Below are 17,316 nucleotides of genomic sequence, written 5' to 3' on the forward strand. Positions count from 1 at the left end.
TAGGTTTGATTACCGGCTAATTATACTGTAATATTCTTTCGTTTTTCATGCTCTGACATATACAAATAGTATGTTCAGAGGTGATCGGGGTGTAATGTTACTATATTACATTTGCATTTCCAACAGAAGTTTTCGTTGTTGTGAGTTTTTGAGATGAAAAGAGCCTTAATTGAATATGAAATTTTACTTGTAATCTACGCTACGTAGCTGGTACCTATTTATTTTATGCTATTTTTAAGACTTATACAATGTAATTATTTACACTTGGTACATACACAGGTACATTATTAGAAACGTCTACTCTAAAATCGTAGAGGCTCGAATTCATAATAATGTATTTTAGTTTATATGCATGGGATTAAGATAATATACAAACAAATTAGTGATAATAATACTGATAATTGGTCTAATTTTAATGTTATCATAATTTCGAATAAAATAAATTAAAAACTAGCTTAAATCTAACTAAAATAGGCCCTTGAGGCATTGTACCAAGGATGCTGGCGACATTTCCTCGCTGTATCGCAATGATTTCGAATTAGAATAATAATAATGGTAGGTAACAGGTTATTGATCTGCAATAGGAACATATCGACATCTTTATCTCTAACTTGACATGACGTGATATCTTCTATAGATACTCGGCTTGCGAATAGCTATAAATATAATTATTTACTAAGCACTGTCTTTTGTATGTCCCTTAGGGTTCAAATTCTTCTCGCACGTTAATATTTTTATCATTAATTTATTTAAGATTCGTATGACGAAATCCTAGAATCTACTAAGTTGTACCTACGTTTTTTTTCGTGTGATGGTTTTTATCTTGTTTATTGTTTTATACACATGGAATTTTCTGCGATACTATAAAGCGAATAAACCAATATCTCCAATAGGTCACAAAGGTGTTGTGTTAATTGAACTGCTTTTTCTTATCTTTTATTTTCCTGTTGTTCATTCACCCATGCCAATGCACGAGTATGTGCAACAGCTGCAATCTTGCTTGTCTAACAAAATAGGTACCTATTTAATTAACATGCCTTATGTATTTTACGATTTCGTCTTTATATTTTGACGATCACTAACTGTGGGCCTAGGATGAAAGTTCATCTTAGAAATTGTGTATGTATCTATACTTAGGTAGGTACAACACTTAATCTTGGATCTTTGTATTGTTGTAACAAACAAGGAACCAAACATATCGGCCTATTTTCTCCTAATATAACAATCCATAAACCTAATCCTTAATCCTAAGATTGAACAAACTAAAAAGTAGAAATTAGAAACTTAAATTGGAGAAATTTTGCTAACTAATTAACAGAATTTTTAGTTTCCCATTGCATTCTGTGTTTTTATCTAGTCCAACAAGGTGAAGGCAAGATTGGTGATGGATTTATTCTTACTAAATACACCGTGTATTCTGCATCCTTAACTATATAACTAGTTAATTATAATTCTTATGTAACCGTTATACCTGTGTGTTATGTATCCGTCTTATATGTTTGTGTTTGTGGTGCCACACAGAAAACGCGGAACCCCTTGTCCTGAAGATGCCCGAGCGTACCCCGACGGAACCCAAAGCCGAACACAAAGATGGAGATTACACTGTCACTCTTTAAAACTGTAATAATGTTATTTCAGAAACGAATGAGTATTTATTAGGTTACAATATTTCAGACGGTTGGTAAAAAAGTTGAGTTTTGGGCATAAACTAGTTTATATACCCTGTAACACGAGCAAAAAATTAATTTTTAGGTTATATTTTGATTTTTAGCACACTTTAAAGTTTATTCTAAGACGCCAACGCCATGAATTGCGAATTTTGTTACCTATGTTTAAAGTGTGACAAGCAATATGTCTGAAAACTGAATCCCGATAGGCTGTTATTTAAAAAAAAAACGAGTGCATCTGTTACATGGGTATGATAGCCGAAAAACAGTCACTTCTTTAAGTATTTATTTGTCTTCCAATAATATTCCGTAAAATCTCCTAGTCAAGTTTAGGTTTAATAAAATGTGAAAAATGAATCTCAAATATACTACAAATAGATCAGGAGTTCAAAACTTCAAACATTCCATTTACCTGTTTAAGATTTAAGTAAGAGTATAAAATATTGAAATAATGTTTATGTCTGTGCAATTATTAAATTTAAGTTAATTTGTGTATGTTTACTATGTGTGTAGTTCAAGCATATCATTATAATTTTATGCAGACGGCTGTATAGTAATATTACGTGCCTGCCTACTTATGATCAAGATATTGTAAATAGACGAGATTGAACATTCTAAATGTATGTTGTAACGTTTTTGTGTGTGTTTTATTTATTTCTGCCTCTTTTGTTCTGCTTTGATGTTTAAGCTTTAAGTTATAAATGATACCACTGGATTCCAACTCCACGATTTTTATAACGAAGGTACCTACCTAATTAAACATGACTAGGTACTATCCTAATATATTACGTGTATTTATTATACATTTGTAACACAATACATATGTATAACACATAAAGCTCAGTAATTACCTGTCGTGCAATATAGAGTTTGTCAATAGGTATCGATTCTGCAATGATAAACCATAAACCATAATAAAAAGTACCTACTTAACTTTTTATTATGGTTTATCATACCATACCGATAAAAAATATTAATTGGTATCATACCAATGATGATACCCATTAATTGTTTAACACTTACTTAGGTTCATGCAGTTATTATTCTTATTCAATCTTAGCATCTTCGAACGAACTAACTCGTTGGAAATTTACATAAATAAATAAAAAATGTTTGTGCGGTACGCTAAAAATGGTTGCTAATAAAGCGGATGTCATTCTTAAATTCACGCATTTTACGATCTTATTAAATTATTGTTTACCATCGTATCTTGCAATTACGAAAATATTGTCTTATATTTAAATGAACAGTTTCGCAAATCTATTCGAGTCCATATAAAGCAGACGTTGAACCTGGGAACTCTTTTCTTAGTAGTTTGTTTTGATACTTTTTTAAGAATGTTACGATTTTATAGAGATGAAATTTATAAAAACCTTTAAAGTTAATTTAAATTGTCGTTGGGTTACATTTAGGTGTCATCATCGTCATGGGGATATTAAATGTTGTGTTCGTGTATGTGCCGTCTCTATTCATTGCTGGTAAGTTTTTTGTACTTACTTACTTCATAATGTTAAGAATACCTAAGAATAATATTTATTTAAAAGAAAAAACCTTATTAACAGTTATCAATTATTTTATTAGTCAAGAAATATTACGCTTTAGGGATAACTTAATTTTAAAACTTCAAATTCAGAACTATTATTTAGGGAACTATTAGGGAATGCTCCCGGTACTGAGTTTGTATGGTGAGAACCGGGAATTCCCGGTTCCGGTACTGTATTTGTATAGAAAACCAGTACCGGCAGCACTCCCTAGTACCTATGTACTTCTCGGGCCGGGGCCTTTACTCGAGCTGTAGTAATTGACTGCGTAAATCTCAAACTTAGTGGTAAGTATGTTAAACGACTGATATTTCGGATAAGATACCTATCCCTAAAGCATTAATTAAAATTTATTTATATAAAGTTACGACCATAGTGCATCTCATAACAATTACAATGATCCCCAATACTTTTTACGTATTTATCACAGATGAATTCCATGGTCTTCATGAGGCGTTCCATTTCGCCATTGTTTAAATTCAAATACTATAATAATAATAGCTACCTCGACTAAGCCATACGAGAAACTATACATTTATTTAAACCAGCTGTGAATGGGTGAATGCCCGTGACATACGGACGACAACACTTAACTAACTATAAGATTCTCTAAATGGCAATAAAACTAACTTAAATTTCCTTCCGATTCCAGGCTATAGCTCTCCCCTCCCCGATGACGTGATATACCGAAGTTCTCTCCAGTCACCTCCCCTCGGCATCGCCGACAGACTGGTAGCCGAAGCCATCAGAAGGTCCAGCCTTACCCACCGACCCTCGATCGTTAAGTACCCACCAGACTTCTTCAATGGATCCGCCGAACCGTCCTCGTCATCCAGTGAAGACGAGAAGGATAAGAAAAAACGACAGTCGAAGAGGCCTAGTAATTGTTGAAGTGAATACTACTTAAAAAAAGATAGGGCCTTTAAATTGATAAAAAAAACATATGCTAAGGGCAAATTCAGAAGATAAAACTGTATAGCTTTATAATTTTTAAGTGGCGCCACCTGTTATTGAGTAGCAAAAGTACGTACGATATGCTTCGCTTCTATTGTTTGTGACTCAGCGCCATCTGTTGTCGACTGGCGAATCAATCTAAACTTAACCTTTCGTATGCCTTTCTCAAGGTCAGTAACAAAATAAGTAAGTTTTTGACAGGGGCATGGCATGCGAAGGGTTAAGATTGTTACATATAATATTACCGTAAACCGTCCCTGGGGTAAATTAATGATAATGAATGATCTTCGACAAAATAGACATAGACATACCTAACGTAACGGACAATTCGAAGATTAATTCGTGGCTTGATGATTTAACATTTTTTGATTACCTACCTACTACTTAACTGAACTTTGTACCCACTATTTTACTCTTTTATCGGGCTATAGATGTTTCACTTCACGACTTTCACGGTTTGTCAGGTTTCACGGAAAACTTAGTTAAGTATATTTCTCTATGGTTAAGTTTAGCTTTAGGTACTTCATGAAGAAAATTTAGTCATAGTTTACTATCAGTGGCAAGTATTTAAACTCGAGAAAGGGTTAATCGCCACGAACAATACATCAAAAGGTGCCGAAAAAAATATTTATATAATTATTTATTTAAGCACTAAGTGTAAGATTTAAAAAAATACCAAAAGGCAAATACTTTTTGTGGGTTTATAAGTAAGAATCCGTCCATGTTAACTCTGCACCGACTTGGCAACAACAGTGTAGAAGTACCACTGTAAACGTTCTACTTTTATAGGAATTTGACGTTTATGGTGGCATTTCCCCACTTTTTCGCTTGCCAAGTCGGTGCAGTTAGCTTAATCCGACTATTAAGAGTCACGCGTAGTATCCGCCGCCAAATATCCACTCCCATACAATAAGTTATGCTCTTATTTAAAATTAAAGCGTAACTTCGGTTTGTATGGCGGCATCTAGGTTCGTCTGACTCATAATGTCCAATGTGCATTGCATCTCACTCTCTCACTAAGCAAAATGTGAGACGCAAATACACATTAGAATGTATTCATCCTAAGATACGACTACTACTACTTTCCGTTGACGTTTCTTGCCTTGGCGGTGAAAGGGTTACTTGGCAAATATTGAGGATGTAAATAAAAGACGAGTTTATGTCATTATTGTATATAATACCTTTCTATTCTGATAAACACTAGGTACCTATCAGGTTAGGTAGGCAATACAAATTCAAGCGTATAGCTACAGCGCCCGCGCTGTGGAGGCCCCCGTGTCTCATAGACAATAGAATAATACTTTTTTTTTTAATTTAAGCTAGATTTCCAATTGTGACTACAATCTAGGCAACATTAAATGTATGCGCTTTATATTAAATTTTATTATTTTTGGCATCGTAGATACGATTATTATTAAGCAGTATTATTATTCTATCGCCTTAACAACAGTCCATGGATATAAAAATATAATAGTGATTTTATACTATTGATAAATAGATATATTTATAATTACAAAGGCTATAATCATGTGTTGCAATGGTTCTACAAGTAGCCTCTTAGCTTTCTACCTGTAATTTTAGGGCTGAGCCACTTGTCCCATGCAGAACACATGCTCCATCTAATCGTAGCATTTTTAACACTTATATTATATAAATATTATAAAAATCGTCCGAATGGCAATACAAAAGCTGTATATTTCACTAGCAAATATATAACAGACACGTACTTTGTACGAAAATACCGATTATTGATAAGTTTTATCACTTCATGTTCAACCGCTTACTTAGTTACGTTAAACCACAGAGTAGTAATAAATTAATAAAGTGTATCACCTTCTCGAAATAGAAAATTAGGTCTTTTTTAAATCCCTAGATGGCGCTATCACTGGAGACTTATAACCGGCGAATCAAGTACAGTTCGTTTAATTTTTACATGGATAATAACTCGTCGTCTCGTCGTACAGTCGTTATTAACCATACGTCAACACGCCATAAAGTTTAATTACGAAACTAGCGATATACACTGTTTATTAATGTACTATTCCCAGGTTAAACATTACTATGTACAATATCTCATATCTACATAATGCTAATACACTGAATAATCCATTATTTTCTCACCAATGTTTACTTAATTTACATTTAAGATACATAGTGAATACGAATGCTTATGAATTTTATTCAATGTTAAAATTTCCAGTTATTAACTGTAGGTACATCTGAATTTGATTTTAAAAACATATAATATATAACGAAAAATAATAAAAATAATTAAACTTATATATCTAACATTAAATACAATGTTTTATTTCACTGTGTTATGAATAAACAGGGGCCACTGATTTGTGCTAATCAGACTTTACAATTCAAAGTAATATTTACTCTTTACTGTCCTAACCAGAGTATGTTAATAAATAGGATGTTTTAATGTTGAGTGCACACTTAATTTCTCTGGATACATTTGTGATCAAGTGTCTAGACATTTTTTGGGACCTCAGTGCTTAGTAACGCGACTGGAATGGATAATTGAATATTGTCAATCTTTATTAATAACTTGTCCAGAAATAAGTTGTTTGTTGTGATTTATGTATCTTAAAAAAATATATAATTAATAGCTCAGGTCAGGGCTGCAAGAGTATCATAAAAACCACCATCCAGACGAAAAAACAAGTAAGTATCTCACGCACTTACTGTAATCTTTTGGACCGTAATGCAACGGATTTCTAATATTTACTAGGTACAAACTGAAATAATCAGTAATTTAATTAACTAGGTACACATCTATCGTTAGTTCAACTATCGACAGTATAATATATTTCCTACAAACACGTTTGAAACACGCTGCGGAGCATAAAAAGACAGATCGTGATGTCATTTTACTATTATGTCTATACCTAAGAAAACATAATTAGTACCTTGACTCTACCTAGAATTAAATGGTCAGGATTTAAAGATCAGATATGTGAATATATACACTTAAGTCAAGTTACTGATTATGAAAAAGTTGATAAGTAGTTATCATAAAAAATTAAAGCTTTTGTTATAAATTAGCTCCGCAATATTTGGCCGCATTTATTCAAATAAATACTTGGTCTAGAAATTTTTAAATAAATTCATTCACACATTGTCTAATTTACAACATAGGAAAACGGGAAATCGTACTCATCACATACATAGACAAGATAGGAAACCTAGTCACCAAGCAAATTCGGATAGATAATAGCCTTTTGTAAGTCCAGTTACTGTCACGTTTTGTACAAGTATGTATATAATATTTTTATGTAAATGGAAAAAGAGAGGAAGACTTTCGTTTGGCACTATGTTTTACTTTACACAGCCACGCTGTGATGCATTTGCACATATCAGACTAACTAAGAGGAAAGTATGACAGAAAAATCACTGCACCTATACTAAAAGGTTGCATTTATAAAAACACAGTATTACATAATACTAAAGAAGTTACAACAATCCTGATAAAAATTACAATTCTTGAATTTAAGAGGCCGGTATCGATTTTAGTCGCAAAAATGTAAAATTGATAGATTTAGTCGATGAAACTGTACACCTTTTGTTACGTAATAGAAATAACAAGTACTGGTATCTATTAGCACATCTTCTTATCTTGCATTTGTACAGATCATTTTTTTGAAAGCTGACTCACTAAATTAATTATTTTTCTGATGGACGTTTAGGTAAACGCGCGTAAAGCACTGATTTAGTCGTTCTTATTTGTAAATTTCGAAAAGTTTGGACTGCTAAAAATGGTAATTTTGTATTACACATATCCTGTACTCCAACTTTCATAGACTACATTTTTGTTATATGATATTAAACAAGAATAAATGAAAGTTAGACGAAATCAATTTTCACCAGAAATTACTTCAAAACAAGTGAACATTTTTCGTGAAAATCGACTTAATTTCAACGTAATTTTGATACATACTTAAACAATCTACAATATTTCCTGAAACTGTTCTTATACTTAATTTTTTATAATTTACCACTATAATTTTTAAAAACTGCTCTTCTCGTCATATATTGCCGGTGACGCACGCTCGGGGCCTCATTATTAAAAGGCAAGATGAGAAGACGTGCTAATAGAAACCAATACTTGTTATTTAGATATTACGTAACAAAAGGAGTACAATTTCAACGACTAATTCTATCAATTTTACATTTTGGCTCTAAAATCGATACGGGCTCTTAAAAAATAGTCGATTCGTGTATGATCTTCGTAAAGCATCTTGAAACGTAAATAGATCACACAACGATCTAATTACCATATATAAAAAATAAAAATATAAGTTCCATTTTTCTGCCGGCATCATAATTTGAGCGTTTCCGTGGTTCTGTAGAAGTAGATTTTGATTGCCTTACCGGTTATTTGAAAGAAAACGGAACCTCTACAAAATAACCGACATTGCAATTAAAATCTATAGTAACGTTAATATATCCACAAACATAAAACGATATAACTCAAAACCTAGAGATGCATATTATGGTTATCTTCTTTAGTATTATGCACGACGATAAATTAAGTACTCATAGCGCCATCTACCCACACGTTCTCAATACTCTCGCTGCTGAAGCGGACTCTGTTCTTACCCCTGCGTGGGTGTTCTCTGTTGCGCGGTCTCAGCGGGGGCCGAGGGGTTCCCGGGGACCCCAGGGGTCACGGGGGTCGCGGGGGTCAGGCGACGTCGGCCTCCGTCACAAGGATGGGGATGGTGGGGGGCGCCGCCAGCAGGTTCGCGCTTGGCGATCTGCGGACATAGGCTGCGGATCAGTTACAATGAAGGTCTGTTAATACACTTTGGAAATCGCAACACAAAATGTGACTGGAAAAATTCTATGTTTTTTGTGTTTTATGTATGGAATCGAAATTCAGCCAAATTCAGTCGACACAATATTTTGATTTAATAAAGGTGACACTAGAAGCCTGACGCCATGTGGCAGATCACGTCCTGATTGCTTGAAAATGGACACCTAGGTTATCCAAAATATGTTGCAGAGAATGATTATAAATAAAAAGTAACAAAAACAAAAAATATATAGGTATATCGAACGTTAAGTAGGTATTTCAATTTCTATAAGAGTTCAAATCTGGATTCAAATTTGTAGGTACTTGGGCAAGTACGTGAACACTAAAGAGATTATGACCTCGAATACGCAATAATTTTTTAGTGGATAAGTACTCAGCATCAGGCGTAAGGCGTAAGTGGAAAATAAGTGGATAACCAACTTAAAAAAATACTAATTACGTAAAACCGCAAACCTTACACAAACTCCTTGAACTAAATTCAGAAAATAGCGTACCAATTAACCTCAATATGAAGTTAATTAAAAAACTTGCAGCCCTGACCACAAATATTAATACCGATAACAAGCAAGCAATACTGTAAAAAGTATACTCACTTCTTTATTCTGTCGATATCGTCGACTTTGTTTTCATGTCCATGCGTATGCCCGATGCCGTTTGGCGTGAGGCCCTGGACCTTCTTCATACTAGCATGACTATGACTTCTATGTATATGAGTTTCCTTCGCTTCTCCATTTTTGTTGCTTTCATTTTCATGATGAATCTGATTCTTGGGTAATTCTTGGCCGTTCTCAACGGCTAGATGATTGTGGCTGGTGTTCCTGGATTTCTCATTGATGTTCTGTACGAAATTGTTTTGGGCTAGCAGCCGGTTCTCCTTGGCCCTCGCGTCGGGGATCTTGATCTCTATATGCTCGTCCAGAGACATGGAGTCCACGGAGCTGAGGTCCAGGGTGTCGTTGGAGAAGGTCTTTGGTATGGTGCCAAGCAAGCGATCTGGAAATGAACAAAATGATTAAAACCGACATAGTATTAGGTTTAGTTTAAGTTCTAGGATTAAAATTGTACATCTCGACAATTTTCGTCTAAATTCAACTAAAAATCGACATGAGCTATCCGCGTTAAGGCGAGACACAAGAGAAACCATTCTTGACACAGTTTATTACGCGAGGTATTTTTATTTAAATTTTATTACGCCATTAATTAGCCTCGTTGTTATCCTCTAATGATTTTTATGGATTAACCGGAAAAATCTGGTAAAGTTGCATAATGACCGTAATAAACTCGAACGGTAAGACAGTCACATCGTTAGTCACATCATTCTATTCTTGGACCTAAACTAATAACTTGTTTCCATTAACTTTAATGTATCATCTTCCAGGTATTTTCAAAACTAAGTCGTATTTCTCTTAAATATGTAGGTACTTTAAACTATGTAAACTAACAATTCGTTTTTTTTACTGCATTAGCTACCTAATGTTGCTTGATATACTTGCCTCCAAAGGACCTGTTTCTCTTGTACTTGAAGCTCCCCAAACAGTTGTTGTTCCAGTCCTTCGGCCGCGTCTCAAACGATCCTCTTTTCGCGTCCTTACCTAGTTTCTGAGAAGTAGACACCGTCGCCCTCAGCTCGTCGAGTTGCTTCGCCGAGCACAGCGGCGTGTCCACGTCGTAGGTGTTGTTGAAGCTGGTGTAGTCGACCTGGAAGCATCACCTTCGTCAGTTTGTGGGACATTAACCATCACATATCTGAATGGAGAAGGCAACTGTCGATTGATGATTGTGTATAATTATGGCATTGTCTAATTCCATACGAAAATGTACCATATCTACAACAATTGGTTTTGGCTGGCTGCCAAATTCCATATAAAAGAATGTACCATCGTCGAGAATGTCGTGTGCGTTTGGTTTATACCGGCCTTCCCCAATCATTAGCCGAATTGTCTGTGGTCATAAAAAAATGTCTAAAGCTTTATTTACATATTATTTTAATATTCGGGGCCAATCTTACAGAGGTCAAACTAGCCCCAACTAAGCAAAGCTTGTACTTTGTACAAAATTAGTTCTAAATAATTTCTATCGGGCAGATTTCCATGACTATCTAGACAAACGCTGAATTCACGTATCTAACCATAACTTCAATGCTGGGCACAGATGTCTCAAGGACGAGAGGATCGGCACTATTGCATGTAAATGCCTGCTGGAAGATTGCCAATTTCGCAACGTGAGAATCCAATGAGAAAGTAAGGTAAAATCTGTGCCAACATTTGGTAAAGTGCCCCTGATGCAGATGAGATCAAAGGCATCCCTTCTTATTAGCTCACAAATTATGGATGTACGGTACAGTTAAACGGCGCAATATGTTTTGAGGTTCCTAACAGAATTAAACTCCTCGATTCCCAGGACCTCTCAAATCCATATAATTCCGACTGATATTTGAGCCACTGGGATATGAGAGGTTTACGTAAGATTTGGACAACCAGAGTCACCGCATAAAGTACGGAGCCGTACCGGCGCATCTACATTAGCTGTTGAATCGAAGCAATTTACACATCGTATACATTTAATAGGTCTGGTGAAATGCAGGTGTTATCACTATGATTTTAAAAGTAATTTGTTAAAGTCACCCAATCTTAATCAGTAATTGTAAAATGTAGAAAATGATTTGCATGTCTATTTTATTGGTGATTGAATATTGAATAACTCACAATAAATGTAAATTGCACCACACGCCGTACACACGTGACATTGATTACCTACACTATAAATGGTTTAGGGATAATTTGACTTATCGCACTTCCATGTGCCATAACCAACGTCATTCGTCATGATTCACGTTGCTGTGTTATTATATTGCTTTACTCCATTGAGTTTCATAGAAGGAATTGTTTGTTTTACGGATCCTTGTAACGAATAAATTACTAGTGATAAGTCACGTTTTGTAATGTGTTTACATACGATAAAAATAATAAGCTACAAACTGGCTCAGAGTAAGTATGTTGGAATTCCCTTTGTAAAATTTCTGGGTTTTAAGCCGACACAATGTGTGGAAGGTCAACAAGTAAAATAAAATGCAGACAGACGACCGAAGATATAAGTAATATTAATAACAGTATGGTTGTATTGAATGGAGTACAATTGCATCCTTGATTCATATTTAGCTCTATAGGTCGAGTTCATAAAGGAATTTCCGGCTTTAGCAATTAGCTACCAAAGTTTCAGGCTGAAATCAATGTCGCAAGTCTAATACTGTATAGGTAGGTACATAATAATATATGTTATACGCGAACACTTATAGGTATTTACACAAGCGAGTATCTCTGTTGAAAATATTCGCCATTTTAAGTAACGTATTCAAGATATTTTCAGTGTAAGATTTACAAACCCATGGAAATATTTCCTGCTCCTACATAAGGGTAAGTTCCTCTTTGTTTAGGTATAGGTCCTGAAGACGGGTTTTTAGTACTAACCTCATATTCCCCAGTGTCCTTCCTGAACGTCACCATAGTCTCGAACCGGTGCCCCCACAGAATCTCTGACGGGAGGAAACTGCTGCGAGCCTGCGTGGTCATCCCCGTAGACTCGATTACACCCTCTGTAAACATTAAATTATAAATTATTAACTATACCTATGTCTTGTTTCACTTTCTTGCCAAGGTTCCTATCACAGTTGAAGTCAGGGTGCCTAGGCAAGATACAATTCGCACTAATATGGAAGAGGGGAGAGACTACTGTATCCGGTGTCCTGTGTCCTTAAAATTCTATGAAATAACTCAATCATCTTAAAAAGTTGCATTCCGAAAATTGTGTCAGCATTGCATTGCTGCAGAAAATTTTAATTATCCAGGATATCACGTTGATATTCAAATTTCCTGCTGTATTTTCAAACTGCATTGCTACAGGAAATGTCAAATTGAATATCAATATTTTACCTGCAGCAATGTAGTCGACAGAAATGCAGCAGCTATCGCATAGCTGTTGGAAATGTCAATATCCAAGACATGGATACTTATATTCATATTTTCATTGCTCAGCAATGCTATCGCACTTAAACGAGTGCCGATCCTGTCCAGCGAAGAAAAACCTAACACTACTGAACTATCTTACGTCATGACACGACATAAACCCATCTCCAATAAGTACGGGATTATTTTTGGCTTAGATGATACCTATGAGTCATTATAATTAGCTAGCAGTGCTAGCACTGACCTTCAAGCATTTATAGCAGAAGCGAAACATTGCCTTCTGTATGAAAGGAAAGAACATTGTGGAAAGGTAATGGGGTCACCACTGAGTCACTTTATAAGTAGGTATAGTATGAGTGTTTTGTAATGGAACGACGAGAAGAATGCAGTAAAGACACATTGAAAACATATTGGATTTAACATATTTAAGTAACTAGGTACTTTATAAAAACTATACCCTCTTATGTTCTCTAGTCTCTTAGACGTGATGCACATTCCACAATTATCTTTGGAATTTCAAGCCAAAATTCTATAAATGTTGGGAAACAATTATCGTAATGATGTCACACGTATGTTCGTCTGTTACGTAGATGATTTACGTTATTTAAGTAAAGTTCAGGGCTAACTACCAAAACAGTAAAGGAAGCGCCAAAACAACTACAAAGTAAAAACGTTCTAAAAGTTATGCCATCTATATTACTTTTACGATCTGTGGGCACAAACTGCATAATGTCAATAATGTGGATGTGACGTATAATTGGCCATGTCACAATGCTATCTATAGTTTACTTTGAAGTTTATTGTCATGGATGTGGTCTACGAATTGATTCGATCAATTAGTACAGTAGGCTACATTATGTAACCGAAATTGGTAGGTATATGATGGGTGCCAATACAATGTTAAACGTTCACAACAAGGTTGCAAATGTTGCAATCTATAGCTTTAGACTTAACAATTACAATACGAGATGCATCTATCCAGTGTCTGATAATAATGCAGTTAATTCTATTGAATGTATCTATAAAAAATGTCAAGTCTTTTATAAAAGCTCAACGAGTGATATGTAATATAAGGGGTTCATTATCTTTCGTCAAAATTAAGATCAATATCAGAACTTAACTTTGACGAAAGTTATAAATCAAATTGCTAGTGCAATAACTAAAATTTAAAAAGTCTCATTACTGCTGATCAGACTAAAATTAAATTTAACGGAAGAGCAACCAATAGGTAAATACCAAACTAACAAACGTGTAGGTAACACGTTGTTTGTAAACGGCGATTACAAATAGTTCAATAGGGAAGTCCTTGCACATAAACAAGGGGAATTACATGGTTTTCCGTCCGTCAAAATTGCTAATAGAGCTGGTTTTTTTCTATTCACACTGTTAAATGGTAATTCGTAAAAAATATCGCAAAGACATAAAGGTCGACCAATGTTCAATTAAGAGTTTTGCTGTTAGTAGTCTACGTTAAGATTTTCTTTTGTGCAATAAAAGTAGTTTATGTGACTGCTATGTATGTATATGACACCGTAAGATTGTGAACCCGTTAGTTTATAATCTAACGTAGGTTAGGTTAGATTAGATTATAATCTCCCTACCGTCAGTTTATAATGTAACTAGCGAGATTATAATATGACAAGTGTTTACAATTTTACGGTGACATATATAACAAATACTAGTGTGGGTTTATAAAACGAACTGAAAGCGAAAACATTAAAAGACTGTATCTTTATGCTGGCCCTTTCGCGGTTTCTGAACGCATCATAGAGGGTTTATATGTTGTGTGTAAATAAAGATATAAATAAATTAATTAATTCTCACCTAACATCACGACGATTTCGAACCTCTCCCTAAGCATATCGGCGGCCGACAGGTTGTAGAGCGGCGACTTCTCGTTGATCTTGTGGACGATGGTCATGGGCCAGATGAACATGAGCCGGTCCTCTTCTCCGTCGGCACCGACCTTCAACTCTTGCTGGTAGAACGGCAGCACCTCGCCTTCTCTGGTGATCTGAAGGTGTAGAAGAGCTTTTAGCTTGAGGTACACTGTTTTTCGGAGAGTGATCCGTATTGGGAGATCTGGCGATATTTAAAGAAAACGTTATTCTACTAAATTATCTACTTCAAACATTATCCCAAAGCACCTTGTGGTAAAGCAACTATAGCGTGAGAAAGAAGGAATATGTACATATACCTATGGTTATCAGATTTTACACCAATTCTCTATTGATGCTCTATCGCGTCGCGAATGTCGACTCCTTCTTTCTGCTTCCCACCCCACGGCTGCTCGAAATTTTTACTTGATTTTATTCAACAACTACCTACACCCATGTCAAGATTTCTTTAGCCAGTTACGAGCCGTAGGCAGATGGCAAATGTCATCAAAACGTATCTTTTTGTAAATGACAGAATTATAGTTAATGCATTTTACTATATCTAAAGTCTATTTTTTTATTCGGTAGACTGAAATGACAGTTAATAGTATGAAATGACATTTCATGATTTCATGTTCATACTATTAGCTGTCATTTCAGTCTACCGAATAAAAAAATAGACTTTACAACTGCATCTAATTTTAGCCCTACTGTTTATGTTATCAAAAAACAGATCTAAACAATATCTTCCACCAATGAACAATGAATGAGAATGAATATACCTATTTAAATTACTTTTTAATTTAGCTTTGAAGGACCATATTTTACAATTGTTTATGTTGTAGGTATTAGGCTTATTCGTTGGTGAAAAAGTGTATCTAAACTCTAAAGCGTAAAATATAAGGCGACATGCATTTTCGAAACATGCAGTAGGTATATTTGTACCTGACAAAATAGTATAAATAAGCTGTATTCGGGTAATTGTGAAAGTCACCGATAATTCCATTATTTTAGAGTCCATTTTCGGAATTATCAGGCAGTCTGACGTATTTCGAATTACCCGAATAATCCTTACAGAAACACTCATGGTATAATAATATACTCCGCCTGGTAATCTCTTCCGACCACGTGACTGACACAAGCCTCCGTCATCATGCGACAGCGCTATATGATAATATGCAATAGCGCTATATAAAGTGGCAATGTTATTGTGACGAAGGCTTGTGTCACTCTGGGAAGAGAAGACCATGTTTTATTAGACTATGGAAAGACTAAAATACAGCAAGAAAAATCCATGTGATTGTACCGCAAACCATAATATTCGCGTTAAATGCGAATTCATTGTTCGTTTGTGTCTGGGCAAATACAACTTTACGTCAATTGCAGTTTGTTTACTCCGTTTGCTGTTGTTATTCGTATTTTAGTCTGCCCACCATTTTACACGTCTGGAGAAAATCAAAACGTAGCTTAAATGTTTAATATGATACATCTGACTAGTGATGGGTGGGACATCAATTTAAAATGAGTTTGTATGAGTACCTCATTTTCTAAAATGAAGTACTACAATGTCTTACTTCAAATGAGGTGAGGTACTACAATTTTTTTTGCATCGACCGTTCCTCCGGCTTCAAAAAACTCCAACGGCAACAAAAAATATTTAATGTATAGACATATTTATGAAAGACATTTAGGATGTATGAAAGCCTGCAGCGCTTACGCTTGTTGTCTTTCGTGTGTCATTTTCGGCGAGGCGACATTGAAGTTGGGCGTGTGTCTGTCTCACTCCCTCTTTGGATAAATATAATTCATTGTTTCATTTTGAAAGGATTTTTGAGGGAATGTCCCAGTCAGTGACGCGTGAGGCGATGAGCGAAACTTCAACGAATTTCTCGGTGGACCTTTTGTCTTTGCAATAAGGTTTGTAGTTCGGCAGTTAACACACTCATTTGAGACTCAAATGAGGATTTGAATGTCGGCGAGTACCGAGCGGCTCGCGCGCTCGCGAGTATCGCGACTCTTGCGAGTTGTGAGTACTTGTGCGCATCGCGCGCTCGCGCGCCTCAGCCGCGAGTGGTTTTTTCAAATGCAGTGTTTGAATGATTTGTGTGGTAAGACCTGATGTGATGCGCGCGAGTAAATGAGTAAAATGAATAGAGGAGTGAAGTAAGACATTTTTGCGGTGTGAAGTACTGCGACGATTTAACAAAATGAGTGGTACAAAAGAGGTGCCTCACGAGTGAGCAACTCAACACTACATCTGACGATTGTTTATTGAGTTGTGTGAACATAGCATTGTATAATGTACCTATTGGCAAGGTGCGAAGTCGGTGGAGGGGGAAGTGGCGCTGATCGTCACAAACACAGGTAATCTTATGGAATGTCCGCCATTAGTACTAGCGGCAGCCGCTTGAACTAATTTTACTCCATAAGATTTAACGTAGAAAGTCCGCAAAAATGAGGGCAGCACCAGTCGTGCACCTAGCGAATTGATAA

General features: G+C 35.4%; 2 protein-coding genes across 7 annotated transcripts in view; one reads left to right on the forward strand and one right to left on the reverse strand.

Annotated features, from left to right (window-relative positions):
- The window catches only part of LOC134650910 (G protein-activated inward rectifier potassium channel 3-like), a 37,554-nt gene extending 35,896 nt beyond the window's left edge, over nt 1-1,658 (forward strand). For both annotated transcript variants that reach the window (XM_063505858.1, XM_063505859.1), the window contains one exon: nt 1,522-1,658. In XM_063505858.1, coding sequence (XP_063361928.1) covers nt 1,522-1,616 — 95 coding nt within the window. In that variant the 3' untranslated portion in view covers nt 1,617-1,658. The remainder of the gene's footprint in view (nt 1-1,521) is intronic.
- A 7,013-nt stretch (nt 1,659-8,671) lies between these two features.
- The window catches only part of LOC134650905 (G protein-activated inward rectifier potassium channel 3-like), a 70,603-nt gene continuing 61,958 nt past the window's right edge, over nt 8,672-17,316 (reverse strand). For 3 of the 5 annotated variants that reach the window (XM_063505847.1, XM_063505845.1, XM_063505849.1), the window contains 5 exons: nt 14,771-14,960; nt 12,452-12,576; nt 10,577-10,682; nt 9,578-9,977; nt 8,672-8,938 (listed from right to left, as the gene is read on the reverse strand). In XM_063505847.1, the coding sequence (XP_063361917.1) occupies nt 8,764-8,938; nt 9,578-9,977; nt 10,577-10,682; nt 12,452-12,576; nt 14,771-14,960 (996 nt within the window). In that variant the 3' untranslated portion in view covers nt 8,672-8,763. Of the gene's footprint in view, nt 8,939-9,573; nt 9,978-10,576; nt 10,683-12,451; nt 12,577-14,770; nt 14,961-17,316 lie in introns of those variants that run through there. The other 2 variants (XM_063505848.1, XM_063505850.1) reach the window with 2 other exon arrangements.

The sequence above is a fragment of the Cydia amplana genome, chromosome 9 (genome assembly GCF_948474715.1).
Source record: "Cydia amplana chromosome 9, ilCydAmpl1.1, whole genome shotgun sequence".
NCBI lineage: Eukaryota > Metazoa > Arthropoda > Insecta > Lepidoptera > Tortricidae > Cydia > Cydia amplana.